Genomic DNA, 24,196 nt, shown 5'->3' with positions numbered 1-24,196 from the left:
TGCAATTCCCATTTCACTGGAAATTCACTGATAGGGTGCCAGAGTGTGATTATAACCTGCATGAGAGGCACTTTGTCCCATTACCACCCGAAACCATACAGTCGCTGGATTTACCTTTTTTTCATATATCTGCCACAAGAATTAGTTTGCCAAAAAAAAAAAAAAAAAAAAAAAAAAAAAAAATCAGTCTGACACTAAAGGTTAATGCTGTTATATGAGAATTGAGTAAGGACTTTACCAAAAATCAGAGCATCACCAGCACCTTTAGCAAAAGCTATGTGTCTTCCTGCAAAATGTAGTATGTCCTAAAATTCTTTCCTGATGTTCCTGTTTATCAATGAGTTAAATACATGGTGGTTTAGGGACACAATTTCTTCATACTTATCTGCTATTTTTGTTGTTTGCATGCTTAAATGCATATGCAATGCACTGTTAATTTACCCCATAGTGTTCCCATGGAACATCATTTGTATGCACATAAAATATCAATGTAATATCTAGAGATGAAATTCTAAAAACAGTTTACTGTGAAATCCAGTCTTTGTTCCCTCGTTTTTCTGCTTCACTGACTGTTGCTTTTTCCAAGTACTCCTAGAGATCCCTTGTGCAACCCCTCATTATGCTGCATTAGTACTTAATTTGGGAAATAAACTAAAAGCATTTATTTATACAATCTAATTTCCCATAATCTTTGGGATGATGTAAAGACAGTTTTTCAGAAGAGAAAATGTTAATCAATTTTATTTCAAAACCACATTGAAATTCCATATAAATTGGTGCCAGAGTGCAAATGTTTCTCAACTGGGAATGGTGAAGGGAGGAAAGAGAAAGATATGCCAATTCTCAATTTATTAGAAAGGATGTGAGATCCGTTTTATTTGAATCAAATAGTATTTAGCAACTTAAGCATCCGGAGCAGATCTGATAACTTGGGTAAAATGTATTGATTTCTCTATTGATTTTTCTAATATACCTTCTCTGTGAGGGAGTTATAACTGAAAGTAGCAAGTGACTCAGCTAATGCCAACTCTAAGTAGTGTGCAGATGTTCAGATATGCAAGATGGGTTATCACTAAATTCCAGAATGTGACAGGTCCTAGTCTTCCACTTGGAGGCAATACATGGTATTGGTTCTTTCTCTTTTGGCTTGCAGTGTTTGAACTTTTTTTCTGATATGAAACTTATGCATTTTTCAATTTCTATGAAAAAGTGGCTTTGTTCATAAACTATATATATATAGTATATGATAGTATATGGCTTTTATATTACTATACATTGACTTTAACCTTAGGATCAAGCATGTAAAGCCTTTTCCTACAGTCTCAAAGCTGATTCATTAGTTGAAATAATACACAGGACCACATAAATACCTCTGGGTTTCTGAACAATTTATTTCCAAGAAGAGCTCTAAAACTCTGCAATGTTTGTCACTCTCAATGAGCAATTTTGTATAAGTGAAGGATATCAGGAATTTCTTGCACTCTTGAAAATACTAGAATTTCTGCCATTGCCTTCAATGGGATCTGAATTTCCTGGGTGCAGAGGAAATTTATCACTCAACTCACAGAAGTTTTATTTTCATAGAATCATAGAACATGTTGAGTTGGAAGGGATACATCAAGATTGAGTCCAACTCCTGCCCCTGTGTAGGGCACACCAAGAATCACACCAAGTGCCTGAGAGCATTGCTCAAATGCAAGAGCATTGCAGTGTGCTTTCCTAAATTCAGAACACAGATTAGGAGCATAGCCACAAAATACACCTTAGAAGTAGAAAAATTACAAGAAGGAAAAAAAAAAAAAAAAAAAAGAAGAAAAAAAGCCTAAAAAACCCCAGTACAGGCAACCTTGAATTACACTTAACATAGTACATATTTGCACACAGGGAGTTATGCTTGAAATATACTTCCAGCAGTAGGAACTTAGACTTTAAGTTTCAACTCTAAAGGTCCAAGAATAGAGACTGCAAGACTATTTTGGGCCCTCTGGTTCTTTAACCAGCTGTCCTCAGGATTTTCTGCATGCCCTAACTGTGAAGAGGAGGTTGATACTATCCTCAGATGGTAATTGCCACAAAGGAAGGGGGAAAGCTGGACCAAAAAGGGAAAGCTGGACCAAAAAGGCTGCACTATGAAATTTTGCTACTCTTTTTGCAGATGCATCATAAAATAACAGGTCACCCTTCCATCAAGCATTTTGCTTACTCCTAGCTTTTCTGACAGACTTTATTCAGACACTCCAATAAACAGAATGGAAAGAAACTGCCCAAATTATACCACGTTATGTCCAAGGCTTCAAGATGAAACACCCAATAAGGTGGCACAGACCTGATTCACATCAAGACTCTTCCAATTCCAGAAGTAAAAATTTACGTTGAGATTAATTCTCTAGATTTGTAACATTTTAGAAGTAATGCCTGATCTCTGGCACAATGTTAAAAGAAATGTTGCACCCAATGGCCCTAAAAGATATGTCCTGAGAATACAGAGTTTGGGGGGAAAAAACCCCAAACAAAGCAAGAGTCGACAAAGAAGCTGAGTTTGGCCTGCTGCACTCCAGGCACCACGGGCTGCTCCGAACCTCCTCCACGCGAAGCTGCGCCAATGTCCGGGGGTTCCCTGCGCAGGGAGCGGCGCATCCCGGGGCTGCGCGAGGACCACACTGCGGCACAGCCCGCCAGCAGCATCCGCCCGCCGTACGCTTCTGTGCTAATTCTGCACAAAACAGACAACAGCAACAGCTCAACCTCAAACCCAAACAAAACAAAACCAAATAAGGGTCCTCCTGTTCAGTGCTGTTGAATCTCGGAACGTTTCCCCTGCATGCCGCGCTCAGGCCCAAACCGCGTACCGCCCCTCTGCGCTGGCAGGGCGCGGACACGGAACGTGGGGCAGGGCCGGGGCGGCTCTCGCCCGCCCGCCGCCCTGCTCCGCCGTCGGCCACGCGGGGGCGCCGGAGCGCCGCGCTGCCCGCGATGAGCGCCCGGGGCAGCGCTGAGGGCCCGGGGCAGCGCTGAGGGCCCGGGGCAGCGGGGCCCGGCGGAGTGGGTGGCATTCTCGCTCCACCCTAACCCGAACTCCTCAGCAGGTCATTGAATTTAGGGAGTAAACCGGGACGGGTTTACTGCGCCTTCCCGTGCGAATGCAGCGTTTCCCGGCGCCAGGGTGCGGGTGTTGGCAGAGTTTCTCCAGCACCTTTCACAGCTCTTCTCTGCCTTTGTAGTACTTGTTCTTGGCACGTGGGAACATTGCAGCAATTCATCTTCGTTCACCAAAAGGGCCACTGGACACGCTCCTCTGAGTGCTGCTCCATAGTGCCAGTGCCAGCAGAGCTCCTGTCACCACAACTGAGAGAATAAACATACGTGCTTTTAGAAGCAGGTTTTAAACTGCCTTTTCACATGTCCTGGGTGGAATCACAATCATACCAATCATAGTGGTGTCAAAGAGGCCAATACTCTCTTGATGTACACGGACGCAACTTTATGTCTGCACGGAGTCTCAGTATCAGAAAAAGCATTCAAGCACAGCCATATCTCAATGAAAGTGTATAATATTTTGCTGCTATTACATCTACAACTTACAAGTCTCAGCCAGGCCCTGGCTCTCTGATCCAAATGCTGGACAAACAAAGCCTTCCTCAGTGCCCACCAAAGGCAGTGGAGGTTGGCCAGACCCCATGGGGAGTGCTCCAGGCCTGAAGGGCTTACAAGTCCAGAAACACAAAACAAACAATGACAGACATAACAGGCGTGCAGGCAGCTGCCTTGGCCCTGACCCTGCCATTTTTTCTGGTTTGGTTTAACCCTGCCTGAGAGGGTGCAGGATCTGGACACTTATTTTAAATGCAAATCTTGCTGCCTTACTAATCCAAGGAAGCTGAATATACTTTCTTTAATATATTCTAAGTTGAGCCTTTACAAGCATTATCAATATCAAATATGGTTTTGTTTATTTAAACCATCAACAGAAAATAATCAATTAAATGTCTTTTTTCCTGCATCTAATTTGTCTCCTTTAAAAATTATGCTTGCTCTTCTCTTTTCTTTCTCCACTTTTTTCCTCAGCCCTTTCTATTCTGTATTCATTCTTCCCAGTTTTATGCTCCATTTGCTATTTTAAGTTTCTACCTTGTGTATTTATTTTTATTCATGTAATCCCACTAGGTATCACTGAAACTAATCCCAAACTTAATTTAACACAGATTTTTTTTTTTTTTGTGATATTATTATTTTGCTTTTTATGCAACTGTTAATCCCTAGGTATCTTTTTCCTTGGCTCTTTGCATCTTATCTATCTTTTGACTTAGACTCTAAGGCAGTGATTCCCGAATCACTGCAGTTTAGCTCTTTATTTTTAAAGTGGGATTTGTCCCCAACCTTCAGCCACACTGACCATTCCTGGAGTACAAGAGTCTGTTTCTCCTTGATGAACCTTCATTTCAAGGTCTAGCTAACATGCCTCAGTCCAGTCTTCCAACCTTGCCCTACCCCAGATCCTGCCAGTTACCTTCTAAGAGAAGCCCTCTGGACCCATTTATTCTTTGCCCACCAAGTCAGCCTCAGCCAACTCACCTTGCTCCTGCCAGGTTCCTGCCTTCCACCTGCCTCTAGAGCTTCACAGCATCTTCAAAGACAGACCCCTGCTCAACCTTTCTTGTTGAGGAGGTATCTCCTGTCTGGATAGTCACTTGCCATGCAAGCTCCATGTATCTCTCCCCTTTCTGGCTCACGCTGATTGTTACAGACTTACAGGAAAGGCAGGACTTCTGTCATTGAAAGAGTGCAAAGCAGTAAAGGTAGGTACAAAGAGAAAAGAAATGGAGTTGATAGGAGGTGGATGGATGGAACTGGATGGAGGATGAACTGGATGTAATATTCCTGAGGGTTTTGAACTTCCCTCAACTCCCCTTTATATGGTAGCATCTCGTGCCAGCTTGAGATCTGCATTGAGCTGAATTCCTTTGTTCATAATGATCAAAGCTATGAAAGTACCATGCCTTTTCCCCTTTTTATTTAGCCAAATTCTAAATGTCAGTAAGTTTGCTGAGCCTGATTTCAGAAAATTGTTCAGGTTACCCTCCATACCTGCAGTTCTTTGTTCACAGAACAATGGTACCATCAAAAGGAAGAAACCTTCAGCTCTTCACATTTTTGAGCACCTGAGAGTTTTTTCCTCCTTGATCATCCCATGTCCTGGAGGACCTCCAGATGTTGAGCTTTCCTTGGTAATTGCTCTTTGTGGATCATAAGTAGGCATCTCAGACGTATGCTCACATACATGTTAGCTGAACAAAGTAACTCCTTCTTTATATGTCCACTTTTAAGAGAGAAAGAGGCAGAAAATGAGACTCCTTTTCTGTTTACAGATGTGCCTAAATTTTGAGTGCGTTGCTAGCTTGAAAGTGTTCACATGGATTGGAAGGGATGTTTGGTATACCTGTGTGCTTCCTATTAAAGATCAACCAGAAAATTAGGAGGGTTTCATATGAACTTCTTGCTTCATAAATGGAGCTGCCTTTCTCTGGGCCTTGGTAATTTATCTGCAGACTGCATGACAGTGGGACTTAGTAGCATTCTCTGCCCCCTCTCCTCAAGCACATTCTTTACTCTATAGAGCACCAGACTGGTTTTTTTTTTTTTCAAATGTTCTTTGGGAGGTATTCAGGATACCCACCTTCAAACTTCAACTTCAAAGTTGAGCAGGATGTCTAGTGCCCATCTTCTCAGCATATTTTTCAAGAACAAATTATAAACATTTCAAGCACAGTGCACTTATTACAAGTTTGTTTGCCAAGTACTGCTGCCTCCCTTCCAAGTTCCAAGTATGTCAAAGCATCTGGTTTACAAACAGGTTACTCCCTTCAGCTGGTACATGGATGCCAAGGTACAGAGGCTTATCACTAATGAAGGAATTTACAGGATGAAAGAGGAAAATGCAGTGGGAGTTACTTGACTGACTCTTATGTGTCACAAAATGTGTAGGTAGTTGTAGTTGCTGAGCAGATGGATGAAGTGATGTACAAGAGGAATTATACCCCCAAGTTACTCCAGAGTCTGATCTAAAATTCCCTGAAGTCAATAGATGTCTTTTGATTTCTACGGACTTTACATTGGTCTTTCAGATCATTACTTATTTTAATCATGAGACTCAACTTATTCTAATCATGAGACCCCAGGATTGACCTCTTTAAAGAAGCCTGAGGTCATCTGACATTCTCGGATATTTGGAACTTAGATAACGAAAAAAAAAATTGTTTTAGGAGGTAGATAAAGATGAGTCCAACGTATTTTGTTCAGAAAGCAATGGTTCCCTCAGTTTAATTTTTAGTTGTAGCTAGACCAAATGCAACTTACATGAAGGACAAGTTATTTTAACTTGATGTTTGGGTCAACCCCAATTCCAAGAGAAGATAAATCTGGCATAAAGCCATGTGCTTCTTATGCATCACACACACTCCATATTGAGATCAACCATTACACAGACTCAAATACAGAGGGTGTACACATTTCTTACTATTATTTTTATTTTCTAACAGCTTGCATAGTAGAATAAAGCATCCCTCTGAAGATTTGTGGGAACTCAAGAAGTTGCACCAATTAATGCTAGACTGCTCAGAAGATGTAATATATATGAAAGAACTTCTATTGCTACATTCTCCCCATGACTCTAAGACATATTTTACTGTGTTGTGCATTGTGCAGCAGATTTTAATAGCATGTCTAATATTTTCAGGGGCTTTCACCTTAATTTATACTAGTGTGCCAAAGGTGGACTTTGTATAAAAGAGAGCTGTCTTGTCTAGGTAATAATGATGGTAGATTTTTTCAGAAATATTGTCTTTTTATTTTAATTCCTTCTGGTTATAATAATTATTATAATATACCATACTTTGCATACCTTACCTATATAATTTCATTACAGAATGAAATATTTATATCCAATTGTGTAATTTTGTTCATAATTTCATAGCTCTGCATGAGATTGATACCTGATCCTCTGCCATACTGTACATTGTCTTTCCCTTTCCTTCTTATGAAGAAGGAACACTGAATCGTGAAGTAGTGATGATGTCCCCAGTGCCAGAATTATCTGTCCAAGTCAGTGGAACTAAGCTTTTATTCCAAAAAATCTCCTAACTTTTTTCTGTCTCAGTTATGAAAATGTTTAACTTTGCTTGCTCACTTGTGTAGGACTTTATTGCCCATGCACTAGACAAATTATTATATATATGATTCACAGTCAGTGCCTTGTAGCCTGGATTTTTGTAAACTAGATGGGTCTGTCCCTATACTTTGTGCATGTATGCAGAACAAAAGGGCAATAGAAACCTCCCTCAGATCCTAAGAATCTCTTTAAAATGCCAAGGTGGTGGCAAATTCAGAATTTGCAGAAACAGAAGAGTTAAGTGTAGCCCTGACTGCACAGCACCTCAGCTTCTGGGTACACCTATGCTGCCCTCCTGTCAGCTCAAGGCTCTGGTCTGTGTGGGAGCTCACTCTGCACACCTTACATGCTGCCTTGAGCTTCAGGTCTAGTTTGGAGCATCCAGCTGGACGCAAGGCATGGAGCTGATTGTGCTTGTCATATCTAATACAATATCTGTCTATAAAATTCTGGCTAAGTACTCAGAAATCTGAATGGTCATCTTTATTATTTTAAGTCCAAAATTTAAAAAGCAGAGAAATAATCATGCTGCACCATTAAGGCATAGTGATAAATAGAGCAAAAAGTTGAGTTCAGCAAAGAAGTGTTTGGCCACATTGGATAGTAACAGAGGTTAAATCTAACATGAAGACACTGAAAAGAGTAAAAGTGGCATGCTACTAGAAAAAAAACCTCCTGATTCTCAAATTTGTGTTTATTGTTAGTTTTTCATTTCAGTGGTGGGGAAACCAGTGCAAGGGCTGCCTGAAAACAGAATCTGTCCTCTGTCTGGGCAGCAGATTCACATAACTTTTTTCAGACACAGACCATTCTATGAGCTACCTGATCCTGTGAGGGCATGCACAAAACCTGGCTCATCTCCCTTTGAGCTGCCTTTCAGCTCCAAGTGTTGCCAGTTAAAGATTCTTCTCTGTTTATTCTGTTATGTTTTTCATTATGAAGCTTATGTATTGTCTTCTTTTCTTGTTCCTGTACTCAAAATGCTGAATTATTGGTCATGGTTCTGTGTGACCTGGTTCTGACGTTCTTAGTCTAGCTGCTATATTTTTGTTACATGGTATTTCAGGTACATCACTCTTTCGGAAAAGTACATTTCTTTTGTGAAGGAACTTCTATTGTGTGCCTGTTTTTCACAATATATATGTACGGTGCCTGCTGCAAATGATTGTCCGCTGTATACATAAAAATAAGGTGTTTTAATCATGATGTGCCCATCATTCCTGCTGGGCAATTTACAGTAAAACTTTTTAAATGTTTAAAAGAAGAAAAGGAAACACTGATATTCCTGGAAATTTTCTGTTCAAGGAGGTAAAAAACCAAAACCCAGTCTTATTCAATATGGCCTGTTGGAGAAAAGAAAATCCAAGTGTGTACTTTTCTCTTCTGTATTTTCTGAAGCTCATCAAATGTAGGCTGTTTCATATCAATGTCAGGAATGAAATGTCAGAATTACAGGCCTTACAAATTTTTCTGAGCCTCAGCAGCCAAAACATAGAGCCATCTTGAGCTGACCTCCATTGATGAAGAGGAGCATAAGGAATGAAAAATGCTACAATTAAAAGTAGCAGAACCTAAGTGATGATGTGATTTACAAATCATAACTACAGCTTTCAGAAACAAACAGGAAATGCCTGTGATCTGGTGAATTTCAATATGATGTTTTTCATTACTGAACTACTAAGAACTTTTCAAAAGCTGGGATTAAACTGAGAGAAAAGGGATTTCTTTCCAATGGTAGGGTTATTTATTCCACACAAGCAGATTTTTACTTGCAATGAAGGCTCTCTCTGCCTTTAGGAATATGAGGTTAGTTCGAGCTGTCTTGATATCAAATAATAATTACATGCTTCATGACCTCTGTCATAAAGCATCCAAAAGATCAAAGGCCAAAATACTGTTGGTTCATTTTATGTTGATTTTTTTCAGTGCTAGTAACAGATGGGACATATTGGATATTTTCTTTTAAAGAAAAACTGCTTTATGTGCAGGAAGCTGATTGTTGCTTAATTTGTTATGTCATTTTCATAATTTATCTTTAAATTTATCTTCCAACCATAACATAACCATAAGAATGGACATTTGATATAATGAAGTCAATTCTGAAATTTTCTACAAAAAGGCATAAAAGTTTATTTTAGATTTGCAGGCACAGAACAACCCGGCATAAAAATATAATTTATTAATTTATTTTTATTTGTACCCCTTTCAAATCACTGATGTACCATTAATTGATTTCCTGCAAGGATCTTTACAAAAATTTTATAAAGTTGAAAGTATATTATATTGCTCTGCAGTTTGGTTCATTTAGTACACCTACTACTACATTTAAAAGTTTTCTGTTGTAGTACTACTGATTTGTTTTTTTGTAAGGAGGTTTATGAAAAGTGTCATCAATAGAGAAATTCAAGGGGTTTAAAAATAAACTAATGCTCTAAACTGGAATTTTGAGAAGACACCAAAGTCAATATCACCTCTCCTTTACATGAGTGCAGTGAGGATAAATTACAGAGTAAATTCTCAGGACTTTACTTTCTGCATATTGTTGGAAAGAGATAGTACTTTCAGCATCAGTGTGTGTTCCTGCTGGACACAGCAGCACTGGGTTGATACTGACACATGAACATGAATAGCACCTTCCAGAATCTTTCCAGCTTGCCTAGTTTAAAAAAAAAAAAAATAGTTAAAGCCCAGGAAGACATCTCAAAATTATAGTTTCCTTTCCAGAATTCCTCTTTGATCTTTATCACTCTTTGTCCCTCAATTTGGTCTCTATATAAAACAAATAATAAAATTAACGAATTCTCAGGATTTCTGAGTGATGTGACTCATTAATTGTTTCCTATGAGATTTTTTGCTGGTAGGTAATACAAAAATCTGAAGTTTTACTTACAGTTATTAATAATTTATACAGTTATTAATAATTTATACTTAACAAACTAATCTAATGTTTGTAAAACAACTTCCAGTGCCATATCTATAACTTTGGAGTTTCTTGGATTTTTTTCTGGTTTTGGGGTTTTTTTTTGGTCTAGAATTTAAAAAAAACCTATTAATAGAGTAGTATCTCCTTAAAGTCTTGTTCTGACAAAAATATGCTATCAGTGAGGACTCTTTCTCTTCCTTAGATTCATATGTTTTATACAGGTACATTTGAAGGCCTCTATTTTGATGGTTGTAAGGTCCCAAAACTGAATATTTCAACCTGATCTTTTCAAAATATTGCAGATGATAAAACCAGAAGTGCCACTGTATAAAGGAAGCTGATAGAGCTATCTATGTTAATTCTTATTTGAGCTTCAGACTATCTTTTAGAAAAACATTGAAAGATTTCTATTGAGAAGGTTATCTGCCATAGACCGTAGAAAGTTGCTAATTTCAGTTTGCAAAACTATGCATCTTTATTTCTAGAATGGTTTTGTCCAGATTTTCCTTCTATTTTACCTCCTTATATTGCTAATTTCATGGTTTTGATAGATTTAAGAGTTCATAATCAAATCTGTTTAATTCCCCATGGTAACAGCTTAGAGGTTAGGTCCAAATCAATCTTTAGTATTCTGGGCTGATAAACTAAGCAGATTGAGCACTTTGAATCTTTTACCCTGAATCATGATTAACAGTCCCTAAGTCAGGCTTGTGACTCCTCTCTGAACTTCTTCAACAATATTCCTGAACCATGGACCCCAACTCTGGACAAAATATTGCGGTAATGATTTCATCAGTGCTAAATACAACAGTAACATAATAACTTTCGACACCTATCTTCATTCATTATTCCTCTGATACCTATTTATTAAGCTCATATTAGACATTTTGTGCACTATGTCACATTGGGAAATTATACCCAGATGACTATGAACTCTGATCCTCAACTCTTTTTGAGAAGTACTGGTTCCCAGAACTCTCTTAATTACAGGCTGAAATGCTAGTTCTTAGATATTTAGCTATGTTAAATATATTTTCTAGAGTAAACTCGTTACTGTTTACAAGGGATTTGATTACCTGATGTTGGTAATGACCATTTCTCCAGTCATTGTTTTGTTTTCAAATATGAACACTGAATCACCTGGACCATAATGTTCAGTCCATGGAGGAAGATTCTTTCAAAATATATTCCCATAAGAATGATAAAATTCTCAGGCACATCTTGGCAAGATGCATATCTGAATACCACAGAGATAAATAAGGAAGGTGGTCACCTTCCTTCAACCAGTTATAAATTTGCACATTGCTGTTGATAAGACCTTTCAAAGTAAAGGTAGTCAATATAATCCTGGTATCGAATGCCATAGTTCAAGAACTTGCTATGTGAAGATGAATTGCTTTTCCTTTGTTCTACATTAACCCATCACTGATACTGTAATAATACGTATATTATGAGAACATACACAATGACTGGGTTAAATAGCTTTAAATTATCATTGCAATTCTAAAACTTCCAATTAAATCTACTCAAACTATTTTTTTCTGCAAAGTAGGTTGCAAAGTAACAGTTTCAGAGCTAAGATTAGTTGTCCTGAATCCCAGCTATTGGTTAGAACAACCTTTCTCACATCTTAGTTAAAGTAGTTAATAATATGATGAGATTTAATTTAAAAGTAGATATAAAATTTAAAGTTCTGTTAAAAAACCTCTTAAGCTGTAAGATTTGGTATTTAGCCAAAGATGCTATTTGAGCTAGTAGTGTACAAAATTACAGACTTTACAGGTATACTGAGTAGAAATATCCTGTCCCATCTTTAAAATAAGGAGACTGTATACAATCTTAAGATATCGCTGATTCATTATCCCTCCAACTTGTCTCAAATGAAGCATTAAGTAATGAGAATAGAAAGAAACCTTCAGCAGTCAGAGAAGGATAGGTTAATTGAACTTCTTACTAAAAATGCTGTATACATGATATGTGATACTTTATTTCTATTTTGTAATCCTTATTTTCTCCAGTGTTATTCAAATGTATTTATGATATATGTGTTATTATGGATATTTGCATTTTTATATGGAAATTGCATATATATGTAAATATATTTATTATTATAGGTTTTTTGGGAACAAACAATACAGATTTTCTAAAAAGACTCATAGAAGGGCATGTTTGTTCCTCTTCAAAAATATGCTCATAGGAAATGCTGCATGGTCTTTCTGAACTAGTTATAGTTTCTTCTTTCATAGTCTGCTCTATCCTGACTTGTTTTGCTCCTCAGCTGAAGTTACAATAAAAAGTAAGTTTGTTAGCTCTATATGATTGTAATTTGTGATGCTGGTTTTGGCCCTGTGGGACCATATTCTGGCCAGAAATCACCACAATAAAGATACAGTTCATCTTCCCTTTGAATTTCTCAGCTCTTTTTCTCCCTTAAGAAGCTTTTCAGGACAAGGCAGAAAGCATTAGGAACCAGCTCCTCTGGTTTTACAGTGTTTGACAGTCTCCCTTCAGCCAGGGGAATTTTCAAACTGGCATCTGTGACCAGATTCCAAGTTTCTTTACTGTTCAAAGGCTGAAAAATAGCTGGGTCAAGGGGCAGAGACTTTATCTGAATTTATTTTGCTTAAGCTTGAGGTCTGGTCTTGTTTAACTAATAGGATCTCATTACATCATAGCCCATGCAGCTATGCCTTGCAAAGTCTTCCTTGGACAAGACAGTGAAAAGCAATTAAGAAAATGATGAACACAGAAGTTGCTCAGGCTAGTTCAAACGAAGCTTTTTGCACTCAGCCCTCAAGTCTTCACTCTAAATTGATAAGAGAATGGAGAATGGGGGGTGGGGTAGGGTAGGGGTGGGAGGATGAAATAATTGTACATTTCTTTAATACCTGTAAACTTAGTCTGTGAGGAACATCCCTTTATTTTACCAGAGACGTTAGATCCTGTGTTCCATTGCAAAATTTTCCTCTCAGCTGCAATATTACAGAGAGGTCAAATACAAAACCAACATCATTACTGCTGCACAGATATTTTGTGGACTACCAAACCCTGTAAATTTTACATCATAAAAAATTGTTTAACAAAAAGAAGCACTAAATACTTGCAAATGTGCTGTCAGTAATTATATTTGTGTCTTCCCACTTGCTTCAGCACATTACTAAAAGATAGAGAATAATTACAAAACAGAATCCAGCTAAGATTTGCACCCAGAATTTTTCCATGCTGTAGTAAAGTGACACATGCCACATGAATTAGTGGACAAGTGTTTCCAAGTACTATGATGTGTACCTTCAACAGCTATGACTACATATTTTCCCAACTACAATTACTCTTTTCTTCAAATTGTGTTATATGATCCATTGGAAACTTAACTGAAATAGACTTTTTGCAGTGTGTAGTACAAAAGTGTTCTCAGCTTGCAAGTGTTAACTGCTATTGACATAGACACCTTAAATATTCATAATAGTAACAAACAACAACACACTTCTTTTTAGAAATATTTATTTTCTGTTTATTCATGTATCTTCCTTCATGAAATAAAATACAACAGTGTTCCAGAATTTTTAAACTGTCTTAAAGAGCAGCCATAAGGAATACTATGCATGGTCCCATTTATCTTCATGGGGTGATAAGCACCTCATGATGACAATTCTCACTCAACACTGCTCATAGACTGGAAAGTCAGACCTGGCTTTTGTGGTCATGGAGCCTTAACACCTGCACCACCTAGACTGTGCATTTTTTCTGAATATTTTTTTTTCATTTTGTATTAGTGTATTCCTAGGAAAATATCCACACTTTAAAAATCAATTATGATGGGGAACCCTTGACAGCATGTAAGAAATAATTCCAGAATATTCTCACTGTCCAGAATAATCTTGCAGTTAAAATTGTTCCTCTAGGCTTTAGTCTGGATTTGTCTCACTGCAGATGCAATCCTTTGGAATATTTTACAGGTTGTCCACTACAGTGAAGACCTCACTATTATCAAAACATATTGCAGATATTGTGATAAAGGTTTTTTAAATGTACTTGAATTCTTATTACCCTTCCATTAACCTTTTCCAAGTTTTAACCATCTCTCTACAACTGCAGACACACATTCCTTGTGATCACAGCTAGCACTGATGCCTGAGCAAGAATTTTGTTTGGTTGATTATCTATCCAGATCCCTGTAGGTTTTTTAAGAGTGCTGGGTCTTTTCCAACACAATTTTTTTGTCTTACACCCCTTCCCTTCCAGCAAACATCCTCTCCATGTTTTGCATTCCTTTTCCCCCATGTATCACTTTAGCCAGTATTTCATTCATTGTTTGGTACTGATATCAGATTGACAAGCCTGTCCATGCTGTCCTGTCTACCATTTAGAAATACAGTTAGAGATTTTGCATTCTTCCATTCTTTTAGAACTTCATTTTTTTTTCTTAGATTTACTGGAAATCTATATTTGTGTTAAAGCAAAACATCATCCAACTCTTTAAAGTTTCTTGAAGATTAGTTATCTATGTCTATTTATTTTAAAATCTCTAGCTTTTGTAGCTACTATTTATTGTCCACTTCTATTGCTGTAAAAATGAAAACTGTTTATTCATCATGTGCTGTGATCAAATAATTCTGCTCTATCTTTTTAATTTTGTGATCACATTTTGCATATATGATGCTGTCCCCTAACTCTATCTTACAGTGGATAAAACTATCTAAATTAAAAAATTATTTCTGTTAAGAATAACTTTCCCTTTAAATTCTATTGCATTTGTTCGAAGGGGCAGTGGTGAATGCTATTTTTTTATGCTTGTGTTGATTGTCCTAGTTTTAAAACAATCATTCTCCCTCCATTGCTACAGCTAGATACTTAAAGTACTGCCAAACAGTATGATTTGATATTCTGCAGTGGACAACCTCTGTTGCTCCATTAGGACATACATGTTTTAGTGTTTCTTTGCAATTTGTCAACATTTGTAAATAAAGATGTCATTCTTCTACTTGGTGGTTATAGCACATATTAGCCAAACTAAGTCTTCAATTTTGAAAATTAGTATGTCTCATTCCCTACACTCAATTTGAAGGCATTACAGGGATTCAAAGCATCAACATGAATCTCCTATCTCATCTAAGAATTTAAGAAACCTAAAGATACCACATCATTCATAAGATAGATTGCCAAGGAAGTGCCTACAATTCTGCTCACCCGCTCTACATTTTTTCTAAGGAGATTACAACATTGACTTTGAAAATTCAGTCATATAAACATTCCCATCAGCTTTTTGGACAACTAAGACGAAGTCATTTAATAAATGAACATTATCAATTACACTTGTTCAGTACTTAGGTTCCTGACACTGATGTACAGTACAGAATTTGGTCTTTTTTTTTTTTTTTTTTTTTTTTTGCTATCGGTACCTGAATATTATTCAGGATGAGTGTTTCTCTTCTGGTATGAGGTTTATTTTACTACTGAATTGTCATATGAGAGTTGCTTACAAATCCATTGGTATCAATATGGGTATAGGGAGTTATTAGCAAAGGATAGTGCAGAAGGTGTTCCAGGTTGCTTTGATAGTTAACTATTTTAAAGCTCCACAATATTTTAAGTCCTTTAAAACATGCCTCCCCAAAAAGAAGTCAAAGCTTAATTTTGAAAAAAATAAGTTCTATTTGTGTAATGTTTGAAATGCCAAACTATTTTCCTATTTCTACATTAAATTGCACATTTTAAGTGATCTGTGATACACAGACTACTATAACATAAATTTAATTTCATATAAATACAAAGAATATAAGAAGCATACCTTACTGATTTATTGTTACTATTTATTGAATACTTTTGTATTTTAATTATTTGTCTCCATATGCTTTGTAGTTAGCTTGTGATAGTCACAGCAAAACCGGCAATGTTTTGTAGGTTTTAAGTAATGCTTGCATTGGGCAACCTTTCAGGTAATACTTGTATTAGGCCCAAACCAGCTCCCATTGAAATCCATTAATAAACTAGCAGTTGTCTCCTGGAATAATCCCTCTTAAACCTTTATTACCAGTTCACCTGTTATGTTAAACTCAATAAATTACTGTAAGAAGTATGCAGACATATCTGCTGCAAAGGTAATTCTTCAAATGGGCACTTACTTATTTTCCTTTCTTCCACATGGATTTGGAGTAGGTCCAAAATAAAGGTTTTCTGGGCATCCATGTAGTGCAGCATGGTGCTGTAGTGGTAGATTTTCAATAAAAGAGAATGCCAGAATTTTATATGTGTACCTGGAAGAGATTTTTAAGAAGTCAGCATCCATTTAAGCACTTTTCAAGACCAAATATTCAACATTCAGCTATACCCTTTTGATAATCTTGTTTCTTGAATAGGTGCTGACTTATTTCTTAAAGTGGTAACTTCTGAAAGTCTGACAAATAAAAGATGCTCATGGAATGAAGAATCTTTCCTTTGATGAGAAAATGTTGACCCCTCTCCTACAGCTAAGGTACTCACTGCCAGATTTCTGGGACAAAGCAAAGGCACAAAAAAGGCACAAAGACTCCTCCAGCAAAGGCACAAAAAATTACCAAATGGCTGGAGTGATGTAAGAAGGTGCAAATGGTTCAAGCGGCTGCCTCAACATACTTTCCAAATACTAGATTGAGCTTCAGGTGGAGCCTCATGCAGGAATATGGATCTCAGGAGCTAGCACAGTCCATCGTTCAGCTGCAGTCAGTAACAGTGAATTACTAGAAGGATGTGAGAGTAGTTGAAGTTTTTTATCATGAAAAGAAAAATTAGACTGTGCAAATAAAGACAAAAAGCAGACTGTGCAAATAAAAAATTTGACTCTGCACCAAAAAATTAGACTGTGCAAATAAAAATAATGTATTCTAAAACTCTTTTTTTTCCTTTTTAACAACTAGGTATGAAATGGTTAAACATCTAGTGCTTCTCCTTGCAAATAATTTGTTCTAAGAAATACTGTTTTTCTGAGTCACTTTTCTTTGCCTGCTGCTTTGTTTCTTACACAATGAGTGAAATAACTGACAATCTACAGTTCAGCACTTTGATATCCACTTGTTTAGATGGCACCTTATCCTAAATTTCTCTGTATCTCCTCCTAACTGTGTTGGTTGTGTAGCTGTAGCAGTAAAAACCAGGTTTTTCTGTTGAAGAAAAGTGAAAAGTGGAATGCTAAGGAAACAAGCAGTATTTATTTGATTATATGTTTATACAAATTTGGAAAATTAAGTTACTTTGCTGCTCCTGAATCACATAACTCTGTAGTTCACATCTACAAGCCAGCATCTCTATTGCCTTCAAAATACATTGTCCTGAGGTTGTGTCCCTGAAGTCCTATTAATTAAACTTTAAAAAGGAGCTTGTTTATTCAGTGTTTAACTAGTGTAAAACTCCTGTATCTAACCATATCCACAGTCTGCTTTCAATTTACTTCCCAAACCCATGAATTCTATTAAAGTGCTTGTGGGTGGAAAGATGACTACTTAATACATGCTAACTTGTGTGTATAACATAGAAATGTTTTTTTAAAAGACAGCTCTGTCCCTTAATCCTAAATACTGACAAAATTTCTAGAATTCTCAGAATCTTGCAATGCATGTGTAAATGTCATGAAACTGAACTGAATTTTTCATCTTTAATGTGGTCCATGTGTCTGTGTTACTGAAGGAAAAAATTGGACACAGTTGTAACTGTTGTTTGGTTACTCGTGTTTCTCTAAATGTAAGTAATCTTGTCTTAAAAGGAAAAAGCTAGAAAATAACTGTATGCTCTTTTTGGTATTACAAAGTCATAATCTTATATCAGTGTTGAGAATGACATCTAGGGTGGAAGAGAACTGAAACAATCCTGTTTTCTTTTGTGAAGTAGAACACTGACTGTTCCTTCTACAAAATTCAGGTTCTGGTAGATGATTTTACACTCTGGAAGATTAAACCGTAGTCTCTTGGGCAACTCATGTGTGCCATGTGAATATGTAATGGAGCAAATTTATCAGAGACCTTTTGCTGCTTTACCACAAGAAGCCCATTCATCTATTCCTCTACTCGTCTACCAGTCCACACACCTTGTTTGTTCTGAGTATGGCTGGAGCTGATCATCTGGAGGTGAGTCTTTCCCACCAGAGCATACACAGCTTGTGGCAGAGACACTTCTACACAACCTTCTCCTGGGGGGTGAGAAAGTACTATAGCTGGAAGAGGAGAGTAGAAGCAACAGAACAAATAAAAGACAAAATTTCTTCTGTCAGGAATATTCTACCAGCTTTAATGAAAAATTTCTCCAAGTCCCTATGTCTTGTTTTGCTCTGAGGAAATAATGGAGAAAAATGCAAATAAATGAGTACAAGATAGAAAAACTGGACTTCAGACCTGGGTGGTACTTGTGGAGACTCATTGTTTTACAGTCAGGACTACATTTTTGTAGTTAAACTTGCTTTTTGGCTTATCTGACCTCTGTACGCAATCCCATATACTCCATAACCTTGAAAATAGCATCTGCATCAGGCTGAGGAAGTTCAGAACTCTGGAGTGAAATTCAGTGGTCACTGCTCTAAGTTAATCACCTTCCAGGATAATACCTAGGTACTTGGTTTTGGTTGCTTTGGAGTAGGGCTGTAGTGTCCCTTTGCAGAACAGGGCTCAAAGAGCAGTGGGAGCAGCAGGAGAAGAGTGGGTATGCACTGCAGGAGATGGGATGTTTACCCAGGAAAGAGGAGCCTTGGGGCAGTGGATTCTCTAAGGACTGACTGGGCATTCTCTCTAGTTACAATATAATCCTCAGCTGCACAGAAGATGCTCAGTTTTTAAAAGTTGGTAAGGCTGAGGAAACTCACCAAACTCTTCATCCTGAATGTGACAGTTACTATTTTGAGTATTTTCAGGAACAGTGCATTAGGACCCTAAGCAATTTTATTGACACCTTATCTATGTTAACTCCTGGAAAGTAAACAAGGATTTGAAAGGTTACAATCTTAGATTTACATGCCTAAATTTTCGTACCACCTTACAGGTCACATGCCAAACTTCTCAGAAGTTATGAGCTGTTCATGAGACTCACACAGCTACTTGTTTATGTATGTTTGTGATACTGCTCCCTGGGTTATACTTTGGAAACTAACCAAAAGGTTTAGCAGTCTTAAAACTTTCCTCACCTTTGGCTAAATAAGACTTTCACATATACAACTAATGGTTGGGGGACCAGGACCCAAAAAGTCAGCATGGCCTGTTTGGCACAAAACAGGAAAAGAATCCAGAAAGATGTGAAGGTCGTTCTTATATACAATGTCAAATATAATCCCAAAAATTTTGACATATTTTCTAATAGAGGAATTGAGTTTCAAGATTTGCACAAAAATTTTAAGGGTTTTTTCCTGTTTTGTTGGGCTTTTTTTGTTTGTGTTTTTTGGTTGTATTTTTTGAGGGGGGGCTAGGGGTTTGGTTTTGGGGGTTGTTTTGTTACTCTATCAAAGAAATAGATCTGACACAGTGCAATCCTCATTTTGGTCAGTGCTGCTTAGGGCAGCATCTGTTCTAACTCAAGCAGGACAACTTTGAAAGCCATAATTTATTTTTCTTTCACCCAGCAGCTCTCAATTACGTGATATTTTATTTTTTTCTGGTGTTATAATGTCTATTCAATTACTTAAAAATGAAGTTATTATTTATTAGAGGTATATAAAACTGTAGGCAGTGCAAACACTGAAATTGTCAGCAAATTCTTGGACACAAGTCTTTTACCAAGTGTTCCTAAATCAGCAATTGGTTGTAATGGCCTAGTTATTTCTCAAAGCTGACAAAGTATAATGAAATTTATTTCCACCAGATGAATGTTAAACACCTGTTTTACCAATTCACAAACCTTACCTTTTAATGTTGATACAAATAACTTAGTTGAAAATAGCAACAATAGTTGAAAATAGATGACCATGGAGAAGACATAATTATTCTTTTTAGTAACATGAAATGAACACAACAGACAAAGGAATGGTGAAGGTGTTTATTGCCTGCAGCATAATTCTGCATTTTATGAGATAATGTGCAGAGTGGACATAGAGCTTCAGAGGAAATGAGTTTCTCTATTTTGACATGTCCACAAACTAAAAGTGAGAATTGCCTTAAAGTCAACAACTACTGGTAGGATATAGGAAATGAAATTTCTTTAGGCCTCGGAAAAAAGACTAGAAACAGGATTTATATTAGAAGATTCCCAGTGCTAATTACAAGTTTGTAAGGTTTGTGAGCATTTGTGAAATGCCAGCCTGAAGACAGTCAAAGTTCTGTATATTTCCACAGTGAAATGGAAACAGCCTGAAAGTTAACCTTTAATGGTAAGCATTCCATCCAGCAACACATTTGGATCAATACTGACTAAACCACACCTGTCCAAAAATAGGAACTATGATTAAAAAATGATAAATCTTATTATTTTTGTAGTTGACTTCAATGAAGATCCCTGCTTGCATGAGAACCAATTGGCCTCTGAGAACACCAACGTTCAGAAAATCTCAAAGAAAACACTCCTATTTATGATTCTTCAGTAACTATAGTAAACAGGCATTTGCAAGCCATTTAACTGAAGAATTTAGAAAGGGCTAAAGTCTCGTGGGGAGATCTGACAAGAAGGTGCCACGTTTACATTGGGGAATATAGAATAATTTTATGCTTAAGAATTTGTTTATAGCAAAGTTTTAAGAGTAATCAGAGATTGTATTAAACCACCACAGCTTCTTCACAGATATTATTCCAAGTTCTGTTTTCTATATGTTCCTTTTCAGAATGCAGCACTGCAGAAGAGGTATACAAATGGGCTAAATTGAATCCTACACTGTAAAATAAAAGATCTGTTTGGGTTTTTTTCCTGTTGTTGTTGTTGGTTTTTTTTCCTAATTTATTATCTTTTTAGAGGGTGGGTTGAATATGTAAGGGTGTTTTAGTTTTGTTGGTTTATTCTTTTTTATTAATGCAACCTTCTGAGGCCAAAAAGTCCTGTGAAGTGTTGGTGCCTGTGTGTTTTGACGAGCAACTGCTTAGGTGCCAGAAGAAACCCTTTGGCCAGGCAGGGCGCAGTGAACGAACACGTCTATGAAGGGCATCGGCAGTCTGCTGCCTGTCACTCCGGACTATCCAACGCCGGGAAATCCACTCTGCCAGGGCGGCAGGAGTTCGAGGTGAAAGAGGAAAAAAAGAAAGTTGCCATCTCTCATTAAGATTTATTATACGTCTGAACTTTTGTAGTCCCGAAGCTTAACGACAGATGGTGGTGTAACTCCACCAATTTTGTAACGTCTCCTTTTCTTTGATGTTGTAATACAGATTCTCCTCTACTTGACTTCGGTTAAAACCAGCATTTTCTGCCCTTTCCCAAGTGTCTCGGAGCACTACGGACGGAGGAAAGGGAGTGCACCTAGTTCGAAGACGAGTCTGTTATGTGTTCTTGTTCGCTTTCTAAACAATCCTAATAGAAAATAGCAATCGTATTGACACCTAACACTGCCAGCAGCACAGAGAAATTACATTAAATTAATTAAAGGAAAATGGTTTCAAAGCGGTTTATTTCAAGCGAGAAATACAATTGTGCAGATGAAATCTTGAACCGTAAACAGGAACAAATAAAACGCACCAGCGTTTTTCATTAGAAAGCCAAGTGACATTTTATACCGTCGTCGTCCTTGGAAAAAAAAACAACCCAAAAAAAAAGTAGGGAAAGTGTGTGTTTGTTTAGCTTTAATTTTGGGTGGAACTGCCAAGTCGCGCCGAGTAATATTAGCGGCCAAGCGCTGTGTTGTTCCCGGCACGTTGTGCCCACCAGATAGAGGGTCTGCCTGCGAGGCCACACTCAACAGGACGAGGGGTTCGTGGAACAAAGCGCAGCCCGGAGAGAAGGCTGGGAGTGCTGCGGGCACTCACGGGAGCGATGGCGGACGGCCCGACGGCGGCGGCCCACGGCAGGGCCGGGCCGGGCCGGGCCGGAGCTGTGGGTCGCCCTGCGCCGCCGCTCCCGTCCCGCCGGCGGGGGATGCCGCGGTCGCCCGGCGCCCAACGAAGTTGGCGGCGCCCGCGGCCGGACCGCGCCGTCCCGCCGGTTCGGTGCCGCGGGCTAACCGCAGAGAACGTGCGCTGCACGCTGCCTTCCGCCGGTACCAGGATTTGTCCGCTACCGCGGACGGCGCCTGAGGGGGAGCTGCCTCTCTCCCGGTGCGCGCTTCCTGCCCGAGGAGAGGGGGGACTGGCGGTCTCTGGACCGCGCAGCTTGCGCCCCACGAGGCTCCGCGCCCCTGCCCGTGGAGCCCATGGGCGGCCGGAGCCTGCGGGGCCCGATTTCGTTTGCGGGCCGGCGCGTCGCGTGGCGGCGGGTCCCGCGCGGTTCCCCTCCCGCCCCGTTGGCTCGTGGGGCGCGGAGCCGTGGAGGGCGGCTGCCCGCGGGAATTCTGTCCCCCGGCTCCGCGGGGTGCGCACCGAGCAGACCCCGCAACCGTTGCGTTCTTAGCCCTCCGCGGCAGCGGGTAGCGCCCCGGTAACCCGGGGCAGCGACGGGGCGAGGAGGGGGAGACGAGGGGCAAAGAGACAAAAGAGCCGCGAGTAGCAAATAAATATATTTTACGGCCACCCATCGGCAGCACCGCGGCCCCGCGAGCCTCTGCCCCGGCGCTGAACTTTCACCTCGCGAACCCGGCCGCGCCCCATTGGCTGCCGGCCGGCCCGCCGCGCCCCGCACGGCCCCGCCGCCGCCCCGGCCCCCGGCCCCGCCGCCGCGGGCGGGCGGAAGGGTGCGCGGCGGGGCGGGGGGCGGCCAGGGCGGGGGGCGGCCAGGGCCGGGGGCCGCCGCGGCCGGGGGCCGCCGCGGGGGTCCCCGCCGAGTTGCCGGAGTTGTGACGGCTCCGCCCCGAGAAAGCGGCTGCCCCCGGCTCTCCGGTGGCGAGCGGCCGGCAGTGCCCCCGCCGGGGCTGGCCGGCGGCCCCGGGAGCGAATGGCGCGGGGCGCGGCGAGCAGGCGATCTGCCACTTGCCTGTAACAGCGAGTGGGAAAGTTTGTGGGATTTTTAATCGTGCTTCGTAAATGCGGTGACTGTTAATTCTGAGTGACAGTCACTTGTGATTCTGGCTCTCGGCGCGTACAGAGAGCCCTGCTAGCGCCGGGGCTGCCGCGCGGTAATTAGGTGGGCTCCGAAATAACAAACCTCACATTCCGCTTGGCCACCGCCGTCCGCTTTCTCCCGCGCCCACGCAAGTTCTTTCCACCCAAACACACCCCCAGCGCTCATTTACTGGGAACCGTGGCGAGGACAAGGGAGGACAGGACCAGCTATAGCCACGATGCCAGCCCTTCTCTCCCCGTTCCCCCTGATGCCCTATCCCACGCAGGAATCACTTAAAAGTGGTTTTTTTTCTGGGGAAAACGGCAGTCCCAGGGGCGGGCGGCCGTTCCAGACAGGAGGGAAGCGGCCGGTCCCTGCTGTGGACATCTCCGGAGCCCCGCACCTTGCTCCAAGTGCCAGGGCTCGGGAGAAGAAAAGTTTCAGGGCTCACGCGTGCCTCCTCGGCATAGCTGCTGCCATCGGCCAGGCCTGACCTGCCGTCCCCCTCCCGCTCGGGTTCCCCGGGCTGCCTTCGCGCGGGGCCGCGGCACCTCGGGGGCTGCCAGCAGGCTGCAGCCGGCCGGCACTGCCAGCACAACACACGGCTTTGTTTTCCGCCCGTCTGCTAAACTCGTTGTTTCTAACGGAGCCGGCGGAGCAGGGCGGCGGGAAGGGAGAGGGGGCGGGAAGGGGCAGCCGCCGCAAGCAAACAACTTCCCCGACGGTTTGTTTACATAGCAGGTGGAGCTGCCGTCCGCCGCGACCCACAGCGCCCGCTCCGCCGGGGACCGGCCAGGGGAGGCGCGGATGGAGCGGGGCACGGCCCGGCGTATCCCGCCGCACTTTTTTTTGTTGCCATTCCCCCTCCGCTGCTTTCCCCCCCACCCCTCCCCGCGTTATTAGCACTTCTGTGCAGGCCACTCTGCGATCATGTGAGGGAGGGCTCCCTTCGCACTCCCCCTCTCTCCAAAGCAGCCGGTGTGTGTGCGGCGGGTTTTCTTTTCTTTTTTTTTTTTTTTTTTTTTTTTGCATTCCCAACAAAA

General features: G+C 40.4%; 1 protein-coding gene across 1 annotated transcript; it reads right to left on the bottom strand.

Annotated features, from left to right (window-relative positions):
• Window positions 1-3,056: 3,056 nt before the first annotated feature.
• On the bottom strand, window positions 3,057-22,744 carry LOC146763454 (uncharacterized). Its single transcript, XM_085568588.1, has 2 exons — window positions 18,145-22,744; window positions 3,057-16,342 (listed from the first exon to the last, which is right to left on the bottom strand). Exon 1 carries the CDS (start codon window positions 22,687-22,689, stop codon window positions 21,982-21,984), a length of 708 nt encoding a protein of 235 aa, XP_085424714.1. The 5' UTR covers window positions 22,690-22,744; the 3' UTR covers window positions 3,057-16,342; window positions 18,145-21,981.
• Window positions 22,745-24,196: the final 1,452 nt, after the last annotated feature.

This window comes from Lonchura striata, chromosome 1A (assembly GCF_050655825.1).
Source record: "Lonchura striata isolate lonStrDom1 chromosome 1A, ASM5065582v1, whole genome shotgun sequence".
In the NCBI taxonomy this organism is placed as follows: domain Eukaryota; kingdom Metazoa; phylum Chordata; class Aves; order Passeriformes; family Estrildidae; genus Lonchura; species Lonchura striata.
This window is presented reverse-complemented; position numbering and strand designations above follow the sequence as displayed.